Source organism: Ricinus communis, chromosome 4 (genome assembly GCF_019578655.1).
Source record: "Ricinus communis isolate WT05 ecotype wild-type chromosome 4, ASM1957865v1, whole genome shotgun sequence".
In the NCBI taxonomy this organism is placed as follows: Eukaryota; Viridiplantae; Streptophyta; class Magnoliopsida; order Malpighiales; family Euphorbiaceae; genus Ricinus; species Ricinus communis.
This window is the reverse complement of record NC_063259.1, coordinates 30535991-30563279: the sequence shown is the minus strand read 5'-3', so window position 1 is coordinate 30563279 and position 27289 is coordinate 30535991. Positions and strand designations below refer to the sequence as shown.

The window sequence follows — 27289 nt, the reverse complement described above, 5'->3', positions numbered from 1 at the left end:
TGACAAAATAACTTCATGTAACATCCGCTCTTGTCAGGATTATTAACTGAATGGTTCTGGCTGTTATCTCATGAAAAATCCTATTTGATCTGGTAAAGAGGAATTACAAGAGAACAAACACAAACAATAAACTAGGAACAATAGAACAGATTCAACTCTCAAAATAAGTGTGATCACTCGTTACTCCTTCAACTCTGATTGACCAGAGGTGACTGCAGGTGCATCCTTGGATTGTACAGCCTCAAGCGTCTTGTAGAACTCCTCAGGAAGGGGTCCAGGTCGATGCAAAGGAACATGCTTTGGAACTGGAGCATCATTTTCTATGACCTCACATTCATAGTCATCAGGAACACCCCAAGGATCCCACTCTGCGACATAGCATAATAACAAAATCGTATTAAGCTTAATACATTATGAAGTTACAATATGGATCCAGCAAGTGTATCGCACTTGCTTGAAAATCTAAAACATTCTACATGATCCGAGATCTGAGGACTGAGAGAAACAACATGCAAGTTCCCTTACCACATCTAATGAAGGTGCTGAAAACAAGTTCATAAATATTGCATCCAAAAGTGAAGAACACCGAAACATGCCATGAAATTAAAGAAGTATTTTGTGGATTATGATATCTAACACCATTGTACTTTAAAACTTTCAATTAAAAGTCTCAAGAAAGCATCTAAAATCAGTTAAAAATACAACTTGGTGTTACTAATGCATTGTTCTTCATAATCAAACTCCAATGGACACTAAGTTAACTCTAAATACTAATACTAAGATGAAAATAAAAACAGCAGAAGTTTTCTGGAACAAGTATTTTTCATAAAGATAGCTCACCGTGTGCAAGAAGATATAACAAGAAAACGTTAATAGAAATATCACTAACTGATTCGGGTTTCTCTAAACATAGACCTGTTCTTTCAACCAAATGCCTACAGACAATCTCAAATTATCCCAAGCTAAGCACTAGTTATATTACCTTCAAATTCTGGTATTTTAGGATCAATTCAAGATTGAATATCGTTTTGAAAACAGAAATGTCAACTTAATTATCAAATTGAAGACAAAAGTAATTGCCAGGAATACGAGCTAAACATAAAAGCATTTGACCATAAAGTGAATTAATTGATAATACTTGAAATAAAAGCATAAGAAATATACGGACCGATCATTTTCTCAATGAGTTTAAGCTCATCTTGAGCCTCCTCGATAAGCTCCTCGACCTGGCCGCAACCAAGTTTTTTCTCGATCATTTCCCAATCCTCTTCTTCTTGGCATACCTTCAGACGATGCTTCGTAAAGCTCTCCACGGCCTTTCTATACCCTTCGTCTTCAGGTACCGCTTGAATCTCCTTTAGGGTTTTGTTGTAGAGACTGATCAATACCTCTCTAGCGTTCGGGACCACATCTAGACCTACGATCCCCGTCGTTTGCTTCACTCTGGCCATCAATGGCCGTGCGATCACGCGTAGGAACATTGTTAAATCTTTGTCCCTTCTTTTTTCGATCTTCCACTGCTTCTCAGTCTGTGTTTTATGTTCTGTGCGTTTGAAGAGAATTTGGAACTGTTTGGAGTGGGTAAAATCTTAACCGTCTGTAGTTGGGTTTTGGATTAAACTTGGATGGGCAATGATAAAATCAACGGTGGAGATCTGAATTTTAAGTTTGATTCTGATTGTGTATTGGGCTTAGGCTAAAGAGTCAATTTAGTTTGTGGCATTATGGACCCACTCAGGAAACTTATATTACTTTCTGTGCTCGTTGTGGGCTGCAACGTTATGGACCATGGCATGGATTTACTAAAAATTTAAGTTTCCCTTTTTTTTTTCTTTGAAAAAATAAGTTTGAAGTTGGATATAGCTTATAGGATGTTATATTGAGCGTTGAGCCACTTAAAATAAAGTAGGTCCAAATTTTTAATTTTTTTAATATATTCAATATCATCGCAAGTTTGAGAATATTTACATAATATAAGAAAATAGTCTTACGTGTGACTCTTTCTTTTCTTTTACTTATAAACCATTAATAAAATTAAATTAAAACTCTAATTTCTTTTATACTCAGAATGTGTAGTTAACTACCGTACGGACATGAATTGGACATTTCTTTATTTCTTTTATGACAGGTAATGTCACTCTATGGTAGTTGAGCACATATAATATAAATCAACACTTATTAAGAAAAAGGGCATAAAAGTTTTTTTTTATGAGAATATTAGTTTGTTGATGTAGTACTTATATAATAATATGCTACATAACTGAAAACTGCATCAGTTGATGCTATATTAACAAAATAGTGCGTTAATAAATATGTTAAATTTAGTGCTATATTAGGCAAAGTTAATAATATTATTAAAGTAAATTATATATTTATTAAAAAAATAAATCCTCCACTAATTTTATTTAAACATTCATTGTAATGAGAATTGAATGAGAGAGAGAGGTTCAACTAAAATTGAACAATATTGAGAGGTGAGAGTTGATTGGCACTGCACATTACTAGAGAATCTAAGATTCAGTTTAGGCTTACAATGTGTTTAGCAACACATGAGTATACAGTAAAGAGGTGCTTTGGAACAGTGAAAGGAATTTTAATTACAGCCATAAGAACAAATTAGCTATTAAATGGGTGGGTCTGCCTCAGGTCACAGTTAGCCAATAAAAAATAATAAGATAAGACGGGGAGGAGAAGACCAACTTGGCTCACTATTTTAACATCATCAGATTCCTCTTTCTTAGGTGTCCTCCTTCTTTTTCTTTTTTCCCCACAATTACTTGAATTAATGCCTCTTTATTTTAGATAACTGAAATATAAATGTCCTAACCAACCATTAATATCATTTATATACTCATATAAATATATATTATTTGACTGACTCTAATCTCTAAGAATTAAAAAGATTTGACCGTGAAAGAGTCTCGCAGTGTGAACATTTAAAAAAATTAAGAAAATAATTTTTTTAAAAAAAAAAAGGATATTTTTGTCTGTCTCGTGACAGGCGACTCAACCGGAGTCGGTGTCACAGTCTCTGGCCTTCCATACACGGATCCAACAACTGTCATGCACCCACTTGCATATTTTTTCTAAATTCACTTCAAGACTTATATATTTTTAATTATTTTTTTATTACACGATTAATTCTTGGTCTAAGATTATTTTTCATGTCAAATTTAATTACAGATAAGGAAATTAAAACTGGAAATTTTGGCTATTCAAATTCAAACTTGTAATTTTTCATATAGAATTTTAAGTGTAGATAAACAAATGAAATGTTTAAAACGGAGAGTTTAAATTATTCAAATTTTAAATTATTAATGTCAGTAATTAGAATTCTAACCACAATTATTCGGATGATTGAGAGGTTTTCTTTTTTGTTTTTATATTCACATTTTTAAATTTAAATTATTAATTTTACATACCATTTAGAATTCATTTAATGATTGAGTAACTATATGCTCCGTGAAGACAATAGAGCTAAAATAATAAATTTAAAAAATCTAAATCTACTGCATACATAATAATTTCTCATGTTTATATTTACATTCACGCTAATCACTAACAAAATAATTAGTGAATCATCATTTGTAAAATAAACAAAGTAAAAAAGAATTAACCAAACAACAAGCACATAATGATTTCACTCTATTATTATAAACAACATTTTTACATATAATAATTACTTTTATAAGTAGCAATAGTTTGTTGCTATATTAATAATTCAGAAAGCAACGTAATAACAGTATCGGCTGGGGTAAATAATTATCATAGGTGGTTTCATAACACCACCAAAGGGAAAAATCAAAAATCAAAATCCAACCCATGCACGATAATCATGATGTAATTAACCTGGATTTTCTATTTTGTTAGATTCTAACTTTTCCCAGTTCTTTTCTTTTCTTTTTTTCTTTCAAAAAATGATAATAATATAATGTCAGAGCTTATGTATCTTGTAGCAGACTTGAACTGAACTGAAGTCTTAATACTTTCATCACAGGGGACAGCACTGAGTGACGAGTTAAATTAATTAGCTCTACTTTTTATTGCAATGACTTGCCAAATATTTATACCTTTCTCCAGTTTCATTTCTCTTTTACATGTCATGGAACAATTGGGTTTTTCATTTTTGAGTTACACTGTTGGACTGATGATTTAGTTAAAACATTAAAATGTAAAAGAAAAAGTTGACTGATAAAGAGGAAACATATACAGGCTTAGAAGTTAAAGATTGATTCTTTCTATCGCTTTTTTTCATCTATACCGGTAGATAATATAAAATTTGACATAAAATCCTATATTTCTATTTTCTGATTTCTGTCTATACCTATCAAATACAAAAAGTAACATTTTCTTTAATTTGAAGAGAAAAAAAAAAAAAAAAAACTCTTGAAGACTTGAACTTACATAATTTTTCTCTTTGAAAAAACTTTTTTTTTTTTTCTTTTCAGAAAGCTGAGAATCCTCTGTCAATCATCAGCCACTGCCTCCGGCTGCTCCGGCAGCGGCGGCGGAGCTACCAACAGCCCAAGAGGAGAATTTGTCACCAAAATCAGGGGTGTGTCCTACACCTGCAGCTCTACTAGTATTACTACTAAGGCCGCTAAAAGCAACTTCAATTCCAGCACTGCCCAGTTCTTGCAAATCTTTGATTAATTCCTCATTTAGAGTCATATTAGGGATGAGAATATCATCGCCATCATATTCATCATCCTCATCATTTTCCATTCTATGGCCCTCCATGTCAGCTCCAATATCCACGTCTCCAGCCTTTGGCTTGTTGTTCTCATTGGCTGCCGTTGCCTCGTGGTCCATAGAACCTGACAGTGGGGTTGTCGGAGAGAAACTTGTCACGGAAAGCGGTGACGAGCATGGTGCCTTTTCAGGTTCATCAGATTCTTTATTTGTGGTTGCAGATGTCTTTTGGAGACTTGGGAACTTGTTTCTTGTGCTTCCGGCAAGTGAATTCCGGTGAGTTGGACGAGGGTGAGTATGGTCGCCGGTGTAACTGACAATAAACATGTTTGGATCTATGTTGCTCCTCTCTACTTGTTTTCTCGCTGCACACCCTTTTGAACTGCTACATCTATAATAATTCCTGTACAACCCAGAATTAAAAATTTCAATCTTTAAGCCAAGACAAGTGATAAAGTTTAAATCTTTTTTGAAGAAATAGAACAAAAGTTTAACCTTGGATATGGAGAGCCCTTGATAGGTTTCTGTCCGTACTTACGCCAAGCCCACACATCGTTGCAGAGGTTTTCTGCTGTTACTTGCGTTACCTGCCTTTTGATGTGGCTCTTTCTGTAAAACAATAAATTTGTAGAAATTTAGCCATGAACATTCTTCCAAGTTAATTTTTAAGTGAAAATGAGGAAAAGAAATCGGCTTACTTCTTTCTTGATCTCGAGACTGGGCATTGCGTGGTGGTTCGTAGAGGATGGACGGGAAGAGTACAGGTTTCAGCCCTTTGAGAACTCTGCTGCTGGTGGGGGTTGGGGTGGGGATGGTGGTGATGCAATTGTTGCAGTTGAGGTGGTTGTGCATGTTGCAGCTGTTGCTGTAAGTCAATGAAGAGGAGGCTAAAGTGTGTATTGGATGGTGGTGATGGTGGTGGTGGTGGTGGTGGTGTTGGTGGTACGGCTGCCAGTACTGCTGCTGGTTGCTGCTGTTGTGGTTGCAGATGATGATGATATTGGTGTTGTGCAAGTTGTGGCTGATTTTGGCCATTAAATTCTCCAAAATTGTAAATGGAGGACAAAGGAATATTACCTTGACCACTGGTGGTAGGAAGAAAGGGTTTGTACGAATCTTGCAATTCTTGCCACCCATTGTTTCTAGGTTGTACAAGATCAGGAAAAGAGAATGGATCATCTTCATCATCAAAAGTCAAAGAAGCTAAGCAATCTAAATAGTTTCCAGAGTTGCCATTTTCCACGGGGATATCAGTTGTTATGTTGGTGTTTGAGTTGGACGCGTTGACGGCAGCAGAGGTGCAACTCCTTACTATGGCATACAGATCCCAATCCTCAGCCATTGATATAAGCCAATCTACCTAGAAATTATAACCGGACTATCTATTTCTGTGCTGTTTCTTGCTCTCTTCGAGCAGACGGGCAACGACAGAGAGCAAACATACACACACAAAGGGGCAGAAAGGACGGCGCTGACTTTTGGCTTTCGGGTGGGACAGAAAAATATTGGAGAGAGAAAAAAAAAAAAACATAGAGAGAGTAAGAAGAGAGAGAGGGACTGATAATGGAGCACTGACTCGGTATTTGTTAATTATTTATACAAACAGAAACATAAAGTAAAAAGAAAAGAGAGAGATGGGTATTGCATTTCACAAAGAAAACAGTGGTTTTCTGTTTAGAAATAGACAAAAGGAAACAGGAATTGCTTTTTCTTTGACTTGGTGAAATTGTCAAAGGGGGCCTAGCAGTTATGAAATGGGAAAGAGAGGGAGGGAGGGGGGGTTCCAGTGCTTGTAAAATTGGCTACATGCATCACCATATTCTTCCTGCTACTCCAAATTTGATTTGATGTAATTGGAAAGTGGTAGCAGTAGGATGGTGAAAAGTGAGGCCCCACGCGCTCTCAACAAAGCCTGAATGTCACTCGACGGTCTTATTAGCGTCGGGCTTGGGCATGTCTCACAATTGGCTAATGTATGGCTACAGCACATTCCCTTTTCTACAGTGTCTCAAAAGAGGAGTTGTGTTAGAGTGGGGCTAATACCGCTTTGCACTTGGAATAAATAAAGTAGAAAGGTGCAGGAATAATTGAATGAGATGTTAACCCCACTACATTTTTACTAGGATGGTGCAAAACTCACCCAACCACTCAATACTATTTTACCCTAACTTCAACATTTTTTATTTATTCTTTTTTCTTAATTCTTCTCTCCTTTGATCTCTACTTCTGAATCTTTACATTCTCATACTCATACTAACTATTTAAGTTTGATTTGTTATCAAATTTACTAGCTTTAACTTCTACTAATCGAAAATCAAATAGCCACAAATTTAAAATAAATATACTTTACTATATATGTATGTACTTCTTTTTATTGATATTGGAAAATGAATAACGACAAATTAAAAAATATATATCATTTTTACTTACTTTTTTTTTTTGTTAAACTAATAAATGAATAGCGACAATTAAAATAAATGTATATCATCTATATACTTACTTTTTCTCCATTGAATTAGGAAATGAATAACGACAAATTATAATAATTACATAATGAATTGGAATTTGAATTATCGGATATATACTTATTTATTTTCCACTTAATTAGGAAATGAATAACGACAACTAGAATTTTAATTATTGGAGATATTTACTTTTTTCTTGTTAAACTGAAAAATAAATAATGATAAAATTATGATTATACAGTAAAGTAAAGTTCAATTTATATAATTTAAGAACACGTTTCTAATATTTTATCTTAAAATCATCAAAACACAAACATGACAAATAAAATTTCAAAGAAAAATATTTATAACTTAACATTTAACTTAATATTTTTGTAATTTTATACATAGTTAATTTTAAAAATATAATTTACCAACAAAGTATGAGTTAGACCTAATTGACGGATAATATATGCGCCGAACCATCACCGTCGATGCTTATTTTAATTTTTTTATAGATAATTTGTATGAATATTTTAATTAATAAATCACAAAATTAAATGAAAAGTTAAAAATAAAATAATTCATTCATCACTTATCTAAGTGAATCGATGGTGATACTCAAGTTAGAACCTTTTTCAGATTTGGTAGATTTCATGTAAGGGATATGTGTGCAATAAATAAATTAGCTTCATTTTAGTTAAGTCCTAATGTAGATCAGGGCTTTGCTTCCTCTTATAGCCATAATTATCCATAATTATATTATTATGTGATGCTACATAAAAACCAACATACAAACAAACAACTGCTAGAGAGCCAAAGAGAGTGAAACGCACGCTTCAGTGCCGAGGGTGTGAACGCAGCTATTATACACTGCGGGTGCACCGCAGATAGTGAGATAGTACATCCACAATACGGGCGCGTGTGAAATTGTTTTGGTGCGAAAAGAGAAGTGGCCCACAGATCCAATTTTTATAAAATAAAATCCGAAAAATTTAATGCTCAAGATGCTGCTTGGCACGCTGCACCCATTGCGCTGAGGACTTGCGATTGTTGATCCACGCGGTGATCAAACTATCTTTACCGTATGATGATTGCCACGTGTTTGAATAATGGGGTGATTTGGTGGGCTCATGTCAACACCACAACGAGACACATCAAAGGAAAAGAGAAAGAGATTTTCCTGTGTTGGCTGCCTCATGTACCCATATTTGTAGTGAAGACCCTTGAGCCGTTAAAAATGGGTTCGCCATTTTTATCTTGTAGGTGTTTATTTCATTTTCTTAATCTTTATGTGTGGGAATCTTTGCGCTTTTAATAATTTATAACTTATAAATTTTGAATTAAGGCATAAAATTTAATTTTTATTCTAAAATATAGAATTAAACATAAACCACTAGTCTAATAATCTGCAATCTATTTTTGTTGATAGGCTATATATCAATCTTTTTAATATATTCAAGGATATATAATATACTTTGACTGTAAAAAAATAAATAATAAAGATTTTTAAAAGATTCATCTAATTTTAATCTAAATCTAGCTAGATTAGTAAAAGTTTTTGCTTTGAAGATATGGTCATTTTCCTCTTATAAATATTTTTTTTTATTTTCTTAAACTTTATGTTTGAAAATCTTTGCGTTTTTAATAAATTATAATTTATAAATTTTGATTAAGGTACTATTCAAGGATACTATTCTAATAACTTGTAATTTATTTTTGTTGATAAGCTATCTATCAATTCTTTTAAATATATTCAAGGAAATATATATATATATATATATATCAATTTTTTAAATATATTTAAAAATATTTAATAAAACAAGTGTCATATGCTTAACAAGTCAAATCTTGGAACTCATACACAAGAAAACAATAAGAATAACAATTGTTGTAAACATAAATATTAGCATTAGGTTACAATTTCACATAAAAAATATTAGAGGCAATTCATGCAACTAGCTCCACTATAAAAAGAAAAAATGAAAAGAAAGAAAGAGCAAACAAAATCTACTAATAAAAAGAATAAGCTTTCTACAACGATTTTCATCAACTATAGCAAATAAAAAAATCTCGTAGAAGTCGAAATAAAAAAAAAAAATGCCTAGACTTTTTATTTTAAGGATAAAGAATCTAATTGATAGAAAAAATACCGTAAAAATTAATTTACGAGATTTTTGACTGATGCAATAAAAACTGCTTATTTATGTCATAATATAAGAAAAAAATTAGGAATCAACTTATGTAACAAAATCGACCCCTTAAAGTATTGAGCGGCGATATAGCATCATAATCCAAAAATAGTAAGTCTTTTCTTTTTTATGAGGGAACGTTTTTTTTTCTATATAAATTTCTATATGAAACTGAAAAAGTTATCTTTCAGAAAATTCTAACCGTAGTAGAATGCCTATGTTTTATTCTTCTGAAGGTGGGAGAAAAAAAAAAAACTTTTTATTAATCAAATCAAAATTCTGAAACTCGTATAATTAACCTGTTTTGGTTAACTTGAGAAAAAATGGGGCACCAAAAGAATTTATTGTTAAAGCATATGAGGTAGAAAACTCTCAAGTGCGGTTCTAAGGGAAGGAATTGAATTGCATTCATACTTGTCTAACACAAGGAATCTAATTATTGGGCGTTATCAAGAGTAACCAATAACGACTTTTTAATTTTTATATATTTATTAAATTATAAAATCTAAAATAAATTTATATAAAATATTTTAATATATAAATTTTATATAAAATAATATATTAAAACATTTTTATGTAAAATTCTTTTATGTAAATTAAATTACAATTTTATATTTTTATAAATAAATACATAAATGTAAAAGTCACCGTAACTATCTCATTTTAAAATTCACACATATTATTTTATTTCTCTAATTGCAAATTAATAATATTCCAGCCCAAGCACATTAATTTATTTTTAAAAATAAATGAGAGGAAAAAATTAGATTTGACTTCCAATGTTTTAAACGTACATTTTAAGGACAAAAAAGAAGAATATAAATATATATATATTAGACCTTTTCTTTTCTAAAATGTGGCATAAAATATTCAAAATGTTACATCTTTGATTTTTCTTTTATTCATTCTTTTTTTCATTCTGAAAGAAGATTTATGTGGGTTAATTCTTTCTTATTTCAAATATATTTGTCTTTTCTCTCATTTGTCCTTATTCATATAAATACCAAACCGTTTCTTCCCACCTTTAAAAAAGAAATATGAATATTCAATTAATAAAAATTAATAAATATATTTTAATATAAAAAAATAAAAATAAACATCAAATATTAAAAAAAATGCATAAAAATATTTACTTATAATAATCATCAATCATATTGATGAAGCAATAAATTACAATTATATGAAAAAAACACTTCAATTAATGGTACTAAGCCACATATTAATTTTATAGATACTTTTTAACGAGTTTGATTATTTAATGTCAGGTTTTATATTTTTTTTCTCTTCACCACTCCTATAGAGGAAGAATTCAACACTTCTATAGAGAACCATAAAACTCTTATGAAAAAGAAAACCCAAAACTCCTATAATAGTAGACCATAAAGCTCATTAAGAAAAATACTAATATTTATTTATAAAATTGATTAATAATAACAAAAAAAAAAAAACTACTCCCAATCTAAAAGTAATCAGCGGTAGATTAAAATATAAAATTTGAATAAAATATAAAAAAATAAGAAAAAAATAAAAGAGGTGACCGAGGTTTTTTTAATATTTCTCTCCACGAACCAATCAGAGCAAATTGCCATAATAAATGTTGAAAAGAAAGTACCGATCACAAATTAAAACCAAAATAAAAAGATGAAGAAATCGTTTGGTATGAAGGTAAGCTAGTCAATGATTGAGAAAGAAAAGGTAAATATTTCACGAGATTATAGATTAGGGTTATTTCGTTAAAGTGAAGAAAGTAAGGATGAATCATTTCATTAACCTAACCTATTGATTAAAGAAAAATAAAATAAAAATTCCTTCCCAACCCAACATATCTGTAAGATTTATTTATTTATTTAAAGCAAAAGCAAAAAGGGAATAGCATCAGAAGCAATGGAGAACAAATGTTTCTAGAAACAAAGTAAATATCCGTACACATATACTCTTTTTGGTTCTTTCTTTCTTTCAAGAGAAAAAGGAAAAAGAAAAAAGAAAAAAGAAACAAAAGAACAGAGGCAGTGAAAATCGTTTTATGTGGAAGATGATGGAAAATTTCTGTCAACCCAAAAGTGAAAGCTGTTATTAGAAAGATACCCTTTTCATTATTAATTGATCTTTCTTTCTTTTTCCTTTTTTTTTTTTTTGTGGGTTAAAAATGACTGGAATTTACAATGAATTGCACCATGTTTGATTGACAGTTGGGATGATTATGAGAAAGTATCGGTTGGGGCTGCTTATCAAGAATAATTAGCAAACATGCATCAAAATTCTTTGTTTGATGACGCTAGATGAGTAAAGTTAGGTACTTTATACAAATCTCTCATTCTAAAATCATAAAATTTGGGACCACCACTATAACCTCCTCTTTTCTTTTATTAGCTGCTAGAGAAGTCCTTTGCTTCCTCATAATTCTATTAACTCAAGGGATTGCCATTTTCCATGCATGCACAGTTTTCTTTTTGTCTTTCTTTTGATTTTATTGGTTTAAATGTCCAACTTGATTTCTATTTGTCAAACTGTTTCGATTGATTTTAGAAAAGTCGCTTGACATGTTTTGCCAGTCAAAATTAAGTCATTTTTTTGGATAAAGAAGTATTCTTTCCTTCTTGGGTTTAGATAAGACTTCCGTCTCTATGATCTTTTATGGAGCATTCAAAATATTAAAAAATTTTAATGAAAGTGATCGCTATGGTCTTTGGGGGATGATGCTATGGATTTCTGGAACGTGGGTTTGGCCATTCCTGAAAGCGGAAGGAGATGAGAGAGTGTATAGTTTAATTTGCAGTGATAGTGATACAACGATATGTGACACTGTTGTCAAAAAGGCAAAGATCACAATTCATAAGTAATTTCATCCCCCACTATCAACCTTTATACTTGAGTTTGTTCAATCAAATTATTTTCCCTTTTAGTGCACTTTGTTGAGAAAGAGATAGAAGGAGATGAGAGGGGGGGTCACCAGCCACCACCATCCAGCACTGCAGCACTTTCTAGCGTGGGCAGAGCAAAGTGCTGCACACTAGCTTGCTGCAACTTCATAACAGGCATCTTTTCTTTTCTTTTCTTCTCAGGTGAACATACACGATTTTGCGTCAGAATAGCTTGTGCTCTTCCACTATTACACGTCCTCATGAGACTTGTTACCAGGAGTGGAACTCCTTAGAAATATGTAGGAGGAAACCGAATAAGACGCGACTCCCTTAATATTCTTTCGGAGTTGAGTTGATCAGGTTTTCATCAATCAATGATGACTCTGATATGAAGCATGCCTGCATGTGCTTTTAACCGAGTCTACTCCCAAGGTAGAACTGCTAACTTAATGGTTCAAGTACAGATTCTCTGGAACAACAAATGGAATTTTCATTCGCGCTGTCTCCCCAAATTGGCCTAATAGCTAAAGCGAATCGTAAAATCCCATTGTTTACCTCGCATGTCAATAAATGCCTCAGCCTTTGCATAATTCATCCATGAACAAATCATGTGCATTCATGTTCACTTTCCAGGGAAACTGACATTGTAACAATAGCAGAAGGATGTAACTAATTGATGTTATATAATGGAACTACTTTTTATCAAAATTACAAGCCACATGGATCGCACCAACTCAACTAACAGATCATCCTTATCGAATTAGGCTACATTTTACAACGCTGAGATAGCATGATGCAAATGGACAACTATGCACCCGCATCAATGGACCTGCAAAAAACTGGTACCATAGCCGATGACGTATGACCTCATTATGATCTCTTACACATTGCATTGTATATTTCACATTTTCATTTCTTTTGTTAAATGAAATTTAGGTAACTCATGCCAGAGATGCTTTCTTTTACTGGGTGAGCTCTTTATTTGCTTCCTCCGCGAACCAATCGAGGTGAATTTGTCTTTGACATACCAGAGTAGTAATCACCTACATTAGCCACAAAGAGCGGATCCCTGTCTTCCATTTCTAAGTCATTGCCATTATTGCTACTACCTGGGGCATTTTCCCTATCTGTATGCTCCAACTCTCTGGTTAGATCCTCCATTGTCTTCTTTAAACTAGCTTTGCTCATTTGTCCTGCTTCTCCGGTTGAGATGCCAACCATTGTAATCTTTGGAAGAAAAGGATTCATCTCTAGTTTTTGCTTTCTGCATTCACTTGATGATACAAGACAGAAAAAGGTTAGTAGAATGCAACGGCCATATGAAATTTATGCAATAGTATCAAATAAATCAGCAGTGCATGGCACCTTATTTCTGATCCCTTTTCAGGTTTCTGCTGTTGTTTCAACCCTAGACTCTTAAACCAGTCTCCAAACTGCAGACGCAGGTCTGTTATCGGTTCATGATTGGCTTGAGCACCATCTTCTAAATTAAGCTTTGAAGTGTCAGCATCTGTTTTAGATTTGGCGAGATAACTGGCAGGCTCAGAGGCTCTCCGGAAAGAAGATGCACTCCTGCATCATCAAAATGAATATGTTACAACACCACCAAAAATCCCAACCCTAAGAAGGCAGCATAACTTAAATTTTTTACTTTCCTAACATGCCACCGCCTTTCTTAGATTCTTCCATTGAAATATACCAGTAATCAAACTAAGCCAGTGTCATGAATAAAATTTACATGAGCCCAACCCCCTAAAGTCATAACAAATACAGCCACCTCTGTTTACACAATTCTACTGGCTAACCAAAAAAAAAAAAAAAAAAGAGATGTTTCCACATTTTATTAACTTTCCTCCCTAATATATGAGAACTATCTCATAATAGAGTCAGATGCACTCTGAAAGCTATAATAAGCTTCTACAATGTATACAATCTGTAAAAGAGGCTAGTCATACTAATACAACAAAAGCAAGAAAATAGAAATTAAATGCATGGAGTGATAAGTCACAGAAAATAGACCTAACGCCAGAAAATAATTTCAAAAATCTACCTAAGCACACCAAAGACTAATATAGGCAGATTTAGTTTCACCTGACAACTTGGTTCATCTTAAGCGGAATGTTGACTGATAAATTCTCTACATTTCCATAGAATACATAGTAAAGAAACCTTATGGTCTTCAAAGTTGGAAAATACATATATAGCATGCTACATATATAAAAACAAATAAAAGCCCAAAAACATAGTATGTACCTTTTCTCAAAAGAGTCAACCATATATGGAAACTTGGGCTGAATACCAGTTGCTTTTCTTAACCACCTATTACCTAATATTACCCTGTCAACAGCATAAAGAAGTTGGATTTCAGCAGCCTTTGAAATAACGTTCAAAGGTATAGCAGGGTGGCCAATCTCATCCATCATTTCCTGAACCTGTAAGCAAACACCTCCACTGTTAGCAGAAAACAGTTCACAAATAAGGTATGAAAGAGTTTATTAGATGTTTGAATATATTCTACAGCTTCTTTCATCCTTATATTATAGTAAGAGTCGGTCCAAATCATGTGAGGTCTATTAAAAGATCTTACTTAACAAAAGAAGCATGAATCTGAAAGATCATCCAACAGCATCTACAATGTGGAATTCCCTACCCTCAAAATTGTTGCCATTGCCTACTTCTTACTTTACATACCATGATAAGATGCTAAATTAGACAACATAATACATACCTCCGGTGGCTCCAACATGCTGTCTCCCATTTCTTCGATCACCTCTGCAGCTAAGTTATCGTCAATAACATCACGTCGGCGCTGCATGTGCCGAGTTTGAATTAAAGCATGAAAATGCTGATCAACAGATTCTTCGAGAATGTTATCTAGCATGCTTTTGTCAAAAAAATATGGAGTATACCTAACCAAGGAAATAACAGCATAAGCAACAAATACTGGTATACACTTCAAAGTATAAGCGATGCAACAACAAGGGATGCTGTCCTCTTTTACTAAAGGATAGATCACTTTGCTTTTCTCTTCTTTTCTTTGTATTCTTAAGCAAATATTGAATAAAAGGCAAACATGTTTAGATACTGCATTGGATTCTAATGATTGGAAGATGGTAAAAGTTGTGAAAACAAGAATAAACCAAATCATCAAAGTTGAAATTTTGAATAAGGAAGCACAAAAATCTAGTGACATACCAAACTAATTCTAAAAATCTTTGGCTAACAACTTAAGCACTGGATTTGTTTATAATAAAGCATTAAAACACACCATTTAATCCCATCTGTAGTGGCTATTGCAATATCTAAATTTTGAGCACTGAAAACAGGAACACCGTCAACCTTCCTTCTGCCATCACTCTGAGGAATTGTCTTGAGAAGTTGGTTTGCAGCCTTAACCTATGAGAAGAGAAAATTAGTTTTTGAAGAGAAATTTACCAACACAATCACATTAAGTGTAATAAAAAAAACTTAGAACTTGAGTGATATATGGTACCTGTTTCTCATTCGGAACAAACTGAAATAGGTGGGGTTTTTCCTGCAGAAGCAAAGCCAAGAAGAACAGAAGAAATTAAAAGGAATTGGCATAAGTCCAACAATAACTTGAAATGTTCGCTACAATCTTATAAGCCAGCAGCAATACCTTGAAATGTTCATATGCTAAATCAAGGCGGCAAGCGCCCACCACGCCACTTGGAATATTTAGCCGTTTAACATATGTAACTGAATTAAAAAAAACGTATATATCAATTCAAAATATATGTACTAGAATTACAAAAATAAGGATTGAAATTCAGCCGAATTATAATAGTCGACCTATAAGACTTCAGTCTTAGTATACGTGAGTTCTTGAAAATAAAATAAAATAAGGAGCAATAGCCAATTTCTTGTTCTATAAAAAATCTTTTTATGGGCCGCTTTCTGAAGATTATATATATATATATATATATATATATATATATATATATATATATATATAGTTTATGTACTTATTTTAAATTGAGTACATGTTCTTCTCAATCCTTTTTTTCTTTTCTGAAGTTCTTTTTTTTTTTTTTTCGATTCAAAATAAAAGATATAAAAGATGAAGCTTTTATTTTTATGTCTTTTTATTTTTGTAGTTGTATTTTATTCTTGTATTTGTATCTTAAAAAATCTTCTAAGAAAGATAAAATTGAAATTTAAATGCTAGAGATTGAAAAAACATACCCGCATCACCTAAATCCATGAAAAAACGAAACACAGGCCCTTTCCTCTCACTCTTGGTGACTGTTGTAAAGACCTTCTTAAGCCACTCAGGTGTTCTATACATCAAAACATTCTAATTAATTAGGTATAAAAATTACCATAAACCCACAGTTTGATAAACAGTAAAGAAATACCTTTTGGAAATGAAAGGAATATCAAAATGAGTAGAGACAGCCATAAGTCCAGTCCCGGAAAGATCGCACATACTGAAAACCTGACCGACAAAAGCGGGCCCACCACCCTTGCCGTTAGAATTGAGGCCAGCAATCCTGACCGTTGATGGAAATCCAGAGCTTGACTCGGCAGATGACAAGCCTTTAACGGCGGCAGATTTTGGAGAAACAGAGTCAGGGTGAGTAGACTCGAAGGACGAGCGGGTGAGTGGACGATAAGAGGAGTCGGCAAATTGAAAAGGGATGCAAATTTTGGGTGGAGAGAGTGGGATTGTTGAAGACGGTGACGTTTTAGGATTAGTGGAGATAAGAGAGGTAATAGCGGTGGTGGCTGAGTGGAAGAAGTTAGATGGCTGGTGGTGGTGGTTTGGGTCGGGTGACAAGGACATGTCTGGTTTGGTTATAGATTAGATGATGGCAGAGGTCGATAGTTTTTGGTTATGGGAAGAAGATTGATTTTACATAGGGAATCTCGATTTCGTTAGGATTTGCTGAGGGAGAGACGAGTGGACAAGTCCAAACCTATAATCAGTTCATTATATATTTTATCCCAAAGGAATAAATTTTAAATTTACCACCGGAAAGATATTAAAATAATAATAATAAAATAAAATAAACAGTTAATCTGGTTTTAAGTCTGAATGTGAGGAAATAAAATTCAGTTGAATTCAGTCAAATAATTTATCTTTAATTTTTCACCCAAGTAAAGCTCAAACTTGATATTACATTGACTCGATTTAAAATAATTATACCTTTTATGAAATATAATGATTAGATATTAACTAATAAATTATTATTAAAATTTTGATTTTATATTATCATTTTAACAGATGGATCTCTTGATTATATTAACTTTATTAAACAATATATGTAAAAATTACAATTAGCAATACGGTCGACTCTAAAGCTTAATCAAGTTATGCAAAAGCTAACAATTCAATTAGGTCAATGGATAAAGTATTTAGACACCTAATATCTAAATTAATAATCTGAATAATATTAAAATAATAATAATATTAAGATTTAAAGATAATTTTGAAATTTTATATATATAAAAATAATAAATTTATTATTTTAATAGTAAATGAAAATAAGCTATTTTTCTTTAAAGAAAAAATAATTATATATCATTTCTAAAAAAAATTTGTCGTCAGTCTTTAATTTTTTAAATTATACTTAATCATTTGTTATTTTTTAAATTTGTCTTAAAATCTGAACTTACATGCTTAAGAATTTTCAAGCTTAGTATTCCTGCAGTTTTATTTATTAATCTCACATAAAAATTGGTTAAAAGGCAGAGAAAAAAATCGAAAGTACAATGCCGTAATTCATAATCAAAACAAAGAGTCACAATATATTTTATAAAAACTATAAAATGGTCTCATATAAGCTAGTGCATAGCATAAATTATAAAACAAGAAAATGAAATCAACTGCGCAAGGTTTTTAAATTGCCCGTAATGATAGAGATGTCCCCCACAATGGTTCAATAGTCAACTTCTTATTCCGCGATTGATCCAAGCACGCAATAACGTATTATTTGGCAGATTATGGATTGGAGAGATATAAGGCATTAAAAGTGTAAAATTAATTCTGTATTAACATGAAATTCAATTTCAAATATCAAATTATTACAGTAAACAATACCTTAAAAGTCTTAAATTATTTAAACTCTAAACAAAAAAATAAGACCTATTTCAAGAATTATAGTATTTTTTTTGTTATATAGTTTCGAATGATGCATGCAAACCAAATATTTGGATCGCTTAAAAAACAGATACTGCCGCTGGGAACTGAACCTACAGTCTTATATTTGTTTGAGTAATGTATTGTATATATACATTTATCGTTGAATTGATATTTTATATGTTATATTTTTGGGAATATTGCTTAAAGAAAAAAAAAAGAAAAGAAAAATCTCAGTTGATTTTTTTCCTTATATTCCGATTGAAGAAAACTTTCCGGCAACACTATAGATTTGCGTAATTATTTAACTAAAATATAATAGAAACAAATCTAACAAATTGACAAATCTAACCTCGAGTTATTTGTCATTTCCATGTCTAAAACGGTAAAACCAACACACAAAAACCCTGCCGTTTCCAGATTTCCTCTGGATCTCAACAAAAAATCAAAACCCAATAAATCTTATTTTACCTCAACTGCTGTGCTGTGCACTCATTCGCGCCTTCGTTCGGACAAGGCGCTCCTGAAACTGATTCCGATCTCATTTGTTCCATATTCTTACCTGGTATTTCAACTTTATGCATACGTATCATATTCTTATAGATTAAGGTTTTGGTTTTTTTTTTTTTTTCTTTTAATTTTTTGTAAAAGTTTTTAATTAAAGGCTTTGATGGATCTAAGTTCATCTTGATTGTTTTTTTTTGGTTATTTGAATTGAATATGGTTTTGTTCTAATAATTGCATGTATGAGGGTTTTATTAGGATGCGTTGGAATTAATTCCCTTGATTTTTAAGTTTTTTGGATGAATTATTATTTTTATGTTTTTGTTATTTATTGTTTATGAATTAGGTTTGCAACTATATACGGTTTCTTAATGCTTTCTGTTTTTGGAACCTTTGCGTCCTTACATTTCTTTAGAACTGGAATTGGATTTTGTTTTACCTTAATACAACTCGTTGTAATTTGAATTTGAAACTCTAATTGGATTTTGTCTGTGGAAATGGAAATGTTTTTAGGTAGGAGATAACCATGGCTACCTCAGAAGAGAATAGTGCCCTATTCCCAATTTTTATTTTGACGATAATGGCACTGCCTCTAGTGCCTTACACAATAATGAAGTTATGCCATGCTGCCTCTAAAAAAAGTAAAAGTATCTACTGCAATTGTTCTGAATGCTTCCGCTCAGGGAAGTACCGCAAATCTATATTTAAGAAGGTGAGTTCTTTTTTCTATGTAATTGGGATCTGTGTCATATCCTGCATCATAAGGATTATAATACCTTTCTGGCATTATGCTGTTTGTCTATAGAATGCTGCTGATTTTGTTTTTCCTTTTTGTTTTTGGCAGATTTCAAACTTCTCTACATGCAGTAACTTGACCTTGATACTTCTATGGGTCATAATGATATTCCTGGTTTATTACATAAAAAATATGAGTCGTGAAGTAAGTATTTGTACTTCAAATAGTATGATTTATATGAATATTCAAATGCCATGTTTCTTTCAATGATCACACGGACATTGTCCTTCTACATTTTTAATTTATTTTATATGCTCCTCAAGTCTATTTTAATTGTGACATCATCTCTGGTTATCAATTTATGCCGAGTTATGTTGTATTCAACTGATCAAAACATTGATTCTCTTGATCAGATTCAAGTTTTTGATCCATATGCAATACTTGGACTAGAACCTGGAGCTTTAGAGTCGGAAATAAAAAAGAATTACAGAAGACTTTCTATTCAATACCATCCTGATAAAAATCCAGATCCAGGTTGAAGGTGTTTTAGTTATTTGTTAATTATGGTTCCTTATCTGAATTTTGAATGGCAAGCAAGTTCAGCTATATGAATGAGGACTTTTTGCCTACTGACACTTGTTTTCTGATTGTTAAAATTTTCAGAGGCGCACAAATATTTTGTGGAATTCATAACAAAGGCTTATCAGGCTCTAACAGATCCAATATCCCGTGAGAATTATGAAAAATATGGTCATCCGGATGGTAGACAGGTGATACCTCATTGCTTCTAGAAGCTTGATTGGAAATTTTCTTTTAACATACTTTTGCTTCGCTTGGTAATCCTCATTCTAGCCCTATTTACATTGAAGTTCATAATGCACTTTTGCAGGGGTTTCAAATGGGCATAGCTCTTCCTCAGTTTCTGCTAGATATTGATGGGTCGTCTGGTGGAGTGCTTCTACTTTGTATTGTTGGAGTTTGCATTCTCTTGCCACTGGTGGTTGCAGTGATATACCTATCCAGATCATCAAAGTATACAGGAAATTATGTCATGCATCAAACTCTGTCTGCATATTACTATTTAATGAAACCTTCTTTAGCACCAAGGTAATTGGTTTGTCCTCAACATCTGGTGGTTGTTATTCTTGTTGATAAAAAAATTACATTCAATAAGTAACAGAACATTTTGGATAATATACATTTGTGAAAATTCTTGTGCCTTTGGAAATTTTCATTATTCTATTATGCATAGACCAAGGCCTATTCTTTACTCCATGTTAGTAATTTCATATATTGTAAGGCATGTAGTACATGCACCCCACTTGCCCTTTTCCATGTAGAGGGCACTTAAAACAGACATGTATTTCAATATACAGTTCCTATCTTAATTTTCTTTGTCTAACATCATATTTCTTGAAGGTAATGCATTTGCCTCCTATGATTGTTATGCTGATTTCTACTTGACTGTACAGCAAAGTCATGGAAGTCTTCACTAAGGCTGCTGAATATGTGGAAATTCCAGTTCGTAGGACGGATGATGAACCTCTTCAAAAGCTATTTATGTCCGTTAGAAGTGAGTTGAACCTGGACCTGAAGAACATTAAGCAAGAACAGGCTAAATTTTGGAAGCAGCACCCGGCTGTAGTTAAGGTAGCTTTTTGTATCAATACGTGGTTTTGCAGAACAGTTGCAGCTGTTAATTGACCCTTGATGAGATTCGTATTCTTATTCTCTGCCATTTTCTCTTCAGACAGAATTATTAATACAGGCTCAATTAACTCGTGAATCGGCAGCTTTATCACCCGCTTTGCAAGGCGATTTTAGACGCGTGCTAGAACTTGCACCTCGACTTCTTGAAGAATTAATGAAGGTATTTTTACATCCTGTATTACAGTCTTTAAGTAGGATTAGTTAGCATGGCATAATTATCTTTTTGTCTCCTTGATATCATGTGGCTTTTAGCTACGGCTTATTGTCTTCTGGAAATTCTGCTAAGCTGGCCTATGCATACTAAAAAAAGACGTCAAAGACGATCTTGGGTATATCAATTTAATACAGTATGGTAGAAATAGGGGTGAGAAACATATGGTCGTGCAGATTGATGAATGTAAAAGATGATAATCTGACTACACTTATATTCAGTGTGAAAAGGTTTTGTCAAAATAAAAGTAGTCTGCTGCTGATTAACTTATTTATTTCAGTGCTGGTCGTAACTTATTTATTTCAGTGGGCTGTCAATAGTTGCTGCTATTATTCTGTATAGTTCAGTTATAGTTTCTTCTTATGCCTTGTTTTGCAGCTTATTTGAGTAGTTTACACATATATCTATTGCTCTTTGTGCAATTCAATCTTTGGAAAGAATGGTGTTTTACTCTTTATATATGCAGATGGCAGTCATACCACGCACTGCACAGGGCCATGGATGGTTGAGACCTGCGATTGGGGTTGTTGAGCTCTCTCAGTGTGTTGTGCAGGTGATGATCTAGAGATATGATGTATTTTTACTCAACTTCTGCATTCTCTAGAAACTAGCTTAGGACATGGAAGCATAATGGGGGACCAAATCTTGGTTTATTCTGTTGTAGTATGTTTCAGTGATTAGGTAGTCAGGTCAGAAAGTTGTTACAGATCCCATGAAAATGTGATCCAACAATCCTTGTAGCTGATATCCAGGAAAACCTGATTGATCCTTTGTTTATCTTTTTTCGGTAATCATGATTCATGATCAAAGGCGTACAACATTAATAAAGTATTTATGTGGCTTTTAACTTTTCAACTCAACTTCCCAGCAATTAGTGTTTAATGTTGAACATGTCTGCAAATGATTAGTTATGCTTTTCCTCTGGTACTAAGAATTTAGGAAAATGGTAGATTCATGTTTTTGTTGATGAACTGTGATGCAGGCTGTTCCTCTCAGTGCAAGGAAGAGTACTGGAGGATCCCCTGAGGGGATTGCACCCTTTTTGCAGCTTCCACATTTCAGTGAGTCGGTCATCAAGAAGATAGCACGCAAGGTAATTGGATTAAATTTTATTATGGTGATTCATACTTGAATTTGTGTTTCAATATGCCTCTTCACAGCACTGATGGGTAGGCTGCATTCTCTCTCCCTTTTTTTCTTTTCCTTGCTGTCCATGAAGGTTCATAAATAGACTGATTATGGGTTTTATTTCTCATTCTGTTGGGATGCTGCACAAGTGCTAGTTTTAATGGGATTAAATCTAGAAGTCTAACTTTCTAATTATTTGGATTAGAAACTAGAGATTGTTAAACGTGTGAAACATCATATAGCTGTCCTTCATTCTATTTTTGCTATGTAATTATGTCGATAATTTATTTGGTTAATTCAAATATGATAGCACCAAGACAACATCTTTTACCCTCCAATTGAAATTGCAACTATTTCAGCCTAATGAAGAGTATCATTTTGAACATAGAAGTAGTCGATTTGGATTATGCTCATTCTGTCCTTTTGATGTTACTATTTAGAGATTTCTTTCCTGATTGCAGAAGGTGCGAACTTTTCAAGATTTTTGTGACATGACCCGGGAAGAGCGCCATGAGCTGCTAGAGCCTGCTGGATTCTCCTCGTCTGAAATAGAAGATGTTGAGATGGTATTGGAAATGATGCCTTCTGTAACAGTTGAAGTTAGATGTGAGACTGAAGGTGAAGAAGGTATACAGGAGGGTGACATTGTTACAATTCAAGCTTGGGTGACGCTCAAACGTGCTAATGGTCTAATCGGTGCACTTCCTCACACCCCCTACTTCCCGTTCCACAAGGAAGAGAACTTCTGGTTTCTGCTTGCAGAACCCACCTCAAATAATGTTTGGTTTTTCCAGAAGGTAAATTTCATGGATGAAGCTGCAGCTATATCTGCTGCATCGAAGGCAATTGAGGAGACAATGGAGGGATCTGGAGCAAGTGTTAAGGAGACAAGCACAGCAGTCAGGGAAGCTGTAGAGAAGGTGCGGAATGGCTCCAGACTGGTGATGGGCAAGTTCCCAGCAATTGGAGAGGGGAACTACAACTTGACTTGTTACTGCCTGTGTGACTCTTGGATAGGCTGTGATAAAAAGACTAATTTGAAGGTTAAAATTCTGAAACGAACACGGGCTGGCACTCGGGGTGCTATCTCTGAAGAGGGACCAATTGCTGAGGATGGAGTTGAAGAGGAAGAGGAGAATGAAGATGAGGAATATGATGATTATGAAAGTGAGTATAGCGAAGACGAGGAAGAAGAAAAAGATAGAAAAAAGAAGGGCCCTGCTACAAATGGCACCGCCCACAATAGAGGTTCAAGCTCAGAGGGTTCAGGCACAGATGAGGAATGAAACACTGTTTTGTTCATCAATGATTAGGAGGAATAAGCTCTTATTTATTCGGGTCTATGAACTTTATGACCATTGCAGTGAATAGTGATAGTCATTTATGGCAAAAGTCTTGAGTATTTTTGAATCCTTACACTGGCTTTTTACTAATTAAACACATCCTCTCCTCTTCCTATTGCATATTTCTCTAGGTGGTCATGGGTTTTTCTATAAATATTATTGTAGTTAGTCCACCTAAAAATGCGGTAATTCACGGTAAAAGTTAAATCTGACAGCTTAACAAATCGGTCGAACCATAATTTTCTACTAAACCGAAATATAACTAAAAAGTAAAAGCTGTAAGAAGGCTACTGGAAAGAAGTTTTCTAAGCTAGATGTCATGCATCCTTCAAAATCAACTTCCACTTGTTATGTACGTAACATATTTCTCTTTCTGCAGAAGCCAATACAATTTAATTTCCCCGGACATGATGGATGTTCAACTTTCAGCTTAACATATTTCCGTAGACCTTTGCGCTTGAGGGAATACAATCTCATAGCAAGAATCCTATACAATTAAGTAACGGATACTGTTCTCTCTAGGATGCAGATTAATTGACAAGTGTCCAACAGCTTAAGAATGAGTAGCTTCAAAATTAGCTTTACTTGCAACTTAATGGCTTCTACTTCGAATTCATCTGAAACCTCTTCGAAGTTGGCTTCATTTAGACAGCAAGAGACATCAGATGTCAATTTAAATTTGTCCCAGTGGCTTCTTGGCCGTCAGAAACAGTCAAAACCGCTTCAACATTAGCTTCATTTAAACAGGAAGCTTCAGCATTAGCTTCACTTGACTTTGTACTGGATTCTTCATCCAATTCATTCAAATCCTCCTCAACATTTGCTTCATTCAACTTTGTATTGTCTTCTTCATTCAATTTATTTGAAATATAGGGAGTTTCCGCATTCTGGTTTACACTTTCATTAGCACCAAGAAATTCATTGACCTGCTTTGCTCGAAGCCTAACACGCTTTCCTTTAATGTATCGATATTCCCACTTTGGTGGTGGGTATTTCTTCTTTAATTTGCGGTATTTGTCCAGCATACCCAGCTTCTGGAATACGCTTCCCATCATGTTAACAATTGAAACACTTGGCCGAACACCAAGCTCCTCCATGTCAGCAAATATCTACAAGAGTACCAAGAAGTTATTTAACATGACAGGCAGCAGCAGTTCAGTGCTGAATAAATTGATTAGAAACAAAGAAGATAGATCAAAGGATTAGTATGATATTTGAAGTTAAAACACCATGCTGATGAGAGAGAAAAAAACCTTGTAAAAAATATATTAATGAACAGGAAAAAATATAAAAAAGAGGGGAAAAAGATATTTGGAAACACCGATTTTTCACACCTCAAAAGAAGTATGTTTCATAAGACAATGATTATTTGACTGACTCACGAAGCATTCCCATGATTTCACCAAAAGAATCCAGTAGATAGCATTGATGCCTAGTTGCCTAGATAATGCGAGAAAACATCCATTTGGAAGCTGGTATGCCATGAAGTTCATTCATGATTGGTGCATATCCTTTGCTAGCAACCGGATTAGCTACCAAGAGAACTGACAAGAAACTAAAAATGCCATTTAAACTTGATCTTTTATCCATTTCTTCAAAATTTTCAGCAAAATTATCATCAAAGTCAGTGTTAGTGAAGAAATTCATCATAAGACATGCTGTCATGATGTATCTGATGAATGATGTAGAATCATCTGCCATACCTCATCTCTAATGTAATACTAAGCTAGAGGTCTTTTAGCAAAAATAAACCTGTGGTCACTTACTATATCACTCGGCTGCAATACAAGACAGTTGCACTGCAGAAAAATTAACTAATCACGCAAAGATGACAAAGCAGAGATTACAAAGCGTTGGCAGGTCAAAATACCTCAAACATCTTCTCATGCATCTCCCTCTTGTAATAAATAGAAATCATTTTATCAAAGAAATTGCGCGGCGTGCCTTCTAAGTTGTCTGAAAACAGTTTTGTCCAAAGCTCTTCAGCTTCATCAAGCCTCTCATCCTCGGCTAATGCATTGAGTAAGGTAAAATATGTTCCCATTGTCCGTCCTTGACCTTTGCTTAGCATCCACTTTATTACCTGCAACAAACATGTGTTCTTTTGCAAGTTACTAACCAACTCAACATAATGATGAGAATGAGGAAGAGGAGAAGGAAGAGAAGAAGAGAGGAAAAAAATGAAAAACAAGAAGCTAGTACCTGAATGATCCTCTTCCATTCTTGTTCATTCTCAAGAGTCTTGAGTGCTTTCTTGACAGCAATTAGTGGAAACTCCAATTCCCAAGCAATGAGGGAATCAAGTGCCCCATACACTTCCTCCTTGACATTTGACAATCCCTTAATCTACACAAACAAAGAATTGAAAAGACTGTCATCCTTAGAAACGAAAACATAATCCAACTTTACTAGTTAATAGATTTTAAAAACAGTTTATGCGATTATTAAAATCATACAATTTCGTAATAGTTTTATTAAAAATGACGCATGACATTCAGAGTCTTGGCCCGAAGACAATAATTTAAAGACGGAAAGAATGACTTACGCACTCAACAAGCTTAGCAGACTTGGAGATAGTCCCAATTCTCGGTTTTGTCTTCCATACTCTAGGAGCTCTGGGGCGTGGACCTTTTAAAGCGCTTACCTGACGATCGATTTCTATTAAGAACCATTTTCTAAAAAGAGTTCCATTGTTTTTTTGGTGACTGCTCCGCTCTCAAATTCACTTTCTTCATCCAAATATAGCAAACACAGAAAATAAAGAAGAAGAAAGAAATAAAATAAAAAAGATAAGAAGCTTACTACCACACTGCTTGTACTCTTGGAGAATTTTATCACTTCAAATCTAGTAGAGATGAGTGGCAGAGGCGGTCTCAAACAAAGCATCCTGAAACACCATTAAAATAACAATAAATTCGATTAGCTCTTTCAATGCTTATTTCCTTCTCTTAAAGCTCATTCTGCATCTCTTGGCCTTCAGATATTTTTATTTTTAGAGTGATAACACAACGAATTTCAAACAGCTGTTTCAAATATAAACCTACGAGAGTAATTTGGTTCCTAGTATCAAATTAGAAACAAAATCCAATTTGAATCAGGTAAGGAAAGAGCATTACATGCTAAAATTTTCACTATGGAGACACTACTGATATATAGTTGAGCACCATAAACTGTCTCCACGAAAGAATCTTCCTTTTCTTTTTTTCGTTTCCTTTTCCTTCTTGTTTTCTCGCGTTTTCTTTCTCACATCCAAACAAGATATTATCTCCCATTCTTTTCATACTAAAACGGCGCGTTTTAAAAATTCGTTCACGAGAGCCAAATTATCTAATAATCATTACAAAACCGCCCCTGAAGTTTGATTC

General features: G+C 33.5%; 5 protein-coding genes across 7 annotated transcripts; 1 reads left to right on the top strand and 4 right to left on the bottom strand.

Moving 5' to 3' along the window:
• Positions 1-12: 12 nt before the first annotated feature.
• On the bottom strand, positions 13-1606 carry LOC8277081 (probable NADH dehydrogenase [ubiquinone] 1 alpha subcomplex subunit 5, mitochondrial). Its single transcript, XM_002513588.4, has 2 exons — positions 1169-1606; positions 13-368 (listed from the first exon to the last, which is right to left on the bottom strand). The coding sequence occupies exons 1-2, from the start codon at positions 1479-1481 to the stop codon at positions 181-183; spliced, it is 501 nt and encodes a 166-aa protein (XP_002513634.1). The 5' UTR covers positions 1482-1606; the 3' UTR covers positions 13-180.
• A 2566-nt stretch (positions 1607-4172) lies between these two features.
• On the bottom strand, positions 4173-6459 carry LOC8277082 (probable WRKY transcription factor 27). Its single transcript, XM_002513589.4, has 3 exons — positions 5391-6459; positions 5188-5301; positions 4173-5095 (listed from the first exon to the last, which is right to left on the bottom strand). Exons 1-3 carry the CDS (start codon positions 6032-6034, stop codon positions 4474-4476), a joined length of 1380 nt encoding a protein of 459 aa, XP_002513635.2. The 5' UTR covers positions 6035-6459; the 3' UTR covers positions 4173-4473.
• A 6392-nt stretch (positions 6460-12851) lies between these two features.
• On the bottom strand, positions 12852-17141 carry LOC8277083. Of its 2 annotated transcripts, none has more exons than XM_002513590.4 (9): positions 16569-17141; positions 16396-16490; positions 15830-15909; positions 15683-15724; positions 15458-15585; positions 14918-15098; positions 14443-14621; positions 13555-13761; positions 12852-13462 (listed from the first exon to the last, which is right to left on the bottom strand). In XM_002513590.4, the coding sequence occupies exons 1-9, from the start codon at positions 16994-16996 to the stop codon at positions 13168-13170; spliced, it is 1635 nt and encodes a 544-aa protein (XP_002513636.1). In that variant the 5' UTR covers positions 16997-17141; the 3' UTR covers positions 12852-13167. The 2 variants fall into 2 exon arrangements, with proteins under 2 accessions (XP_002513636.1, XP_015571354.1); XM_015715868.3 differs by having other exon boundaries at positions 12852-13453.
• A 1542-nt stretch (positions 17142-18683) lies between these two features.
• On the top strand, positions 18684-24044 carry LOC8277084 (dnaJ protein ERDJ2A). Its single transcript, XM_002513591.4, has 11 exons — positions 18684-18857; positions 19310-19508; positions 19641-19736; positions 19946-20066; positions 20196-20302; positions 20422-20639; positions 21005-21182; positions 21283-21402; positions 21920-22006; positions 22436-22546; positions 23043-24044. The coding sequence occupies exons 2-11, from the start codon at positions 19323-19325 to the stop codon at positions 23865-23867; spliced, it is 2049 nt and encodes a 682-aa protein (XP_002513637.1). The 5' UTR covers positions 18684-18857; positions 19310-19322; the 3' UTR covers positions 23868-24044.
• A 171-nt stretch (positions 24045-24215) lies between these two features.
• Positions 24216-27200, bottom strand: LOC8277085 (pentatricopeptide repeat-containing protein At4g21190). Of its 2 annotated transcripts, none has more exons than XM_015715800.3 (6): positions 27041-27200; positions 26727-26811; positions 26470-26568; positions 26127-26270; positions 25795-26007; positions 24216-25033 (listed from the first exon to the last, which is right to left on the bottom strand). In XM_015715800.3, coding segments are annotated over exons 1-6 (984 nt in total). In that variant the 5' UTR covers positions 27043-27200; the 3' UTR covers positions 24216-24592. The 2 variants fall into 2 exon arrangements, with proteins under 2 accessions (XP_015571286.2, XP_015571287.2); XM_015715801.3 differs by having other exon boundaries at positions 26730-26811.
• Positions 27201-27289: the final 89 nt, after the last annotated feature.

Coding starts and splice junctions, on each gene's coding strand:
- LOC8277085 (XM_015715800.3), bottom strand. Junction 26,569..26,726: donor AGAGTACAAGCAGTGTGGTA/GTAAGCTTCTTA, acceptor ATCGATCGTCAG/GTAAGCGCTTTAAAAGGTCC. Junction 26,008..26,126: donor AATGGAAGAGGATCATTCAG/GTACTAGCTTCT, acceptor TGTTTGTTGCAG/GTAATAAAGTGGATGCTAAG.
- LOC8277083 (XM_002513590.4), bottom strand. CDS start 16,996: ATGTCCTTGTCACCCGACCCAAACCACCACCACCAGCCATCTAACTTC. Junction 15,910..16,395: donor CATGGATTTAGGTGATGCGG/GTATGTTTTTTC, acceptor TTTTTAATTCAG/TTACATATGTTAAACGGCTA. Junction 13,463..13,554: donor GAAAAGGGATCAGAAATAAG/GTGCCATGCACT, acceptor TGTATCATCAAG/TGAATGCAGAAAGCAAAAAC.
- LOC8277081 (XM_002513588.4), bottom strand. CDS start 1,481: ATGTTCCTACGCGTGATCGCACGGCCATTGATGGCCAGAGTGAAGCAA. Junction 369..1,168: donor ACTCATTGAGAAAATGATCG/GTCCGTATATTT, acceptor GCTATGTCGCAG/AGTGGGATCCTTGGGGTGTT.
- LOC8277082 (XM_002513589.4), bottom strand. CDS start 6,034: ATGGCTGAGGATTGGGATCTGTATGCCATAGTAAGGAGTTGCACCTCT. Junction 5,302..5,390: donor GTCTCGAGATCAAGAAAGAA/GTAAGCCGATTT, acceptor ATTGTTTTACAG/AAAGAGCCACATCAAAAGGC. Junction 5,096..5,187: donor AAGGGCTCTCCATATCCAAG/GTTAAACTTTTG, acceptor TGGGTTGTACAG/GAATTATTATAGATGTAGCA.
- LOC8277084 (XM_002513591.4), top strand. CDS start 19,323: ATGGCTACCTCAGAAGAGAATAGTGCCCTATTCCCAATTTTTATTTTG. Junction 20,303..20,421: donor GTCATCCGGATGGTAGACAG/GTGATACCTCAT, acceptor GCACTTTTGCAG/GGGTTTCAAATGGGCATAGC. Junction 21,183..21,282: donor AGCACCCGGCTGTAGTTAAG/GTAGCTTTTTGT, acceptor TTTTCTCTTCAG/ACAGAATTATTAATACAGGC.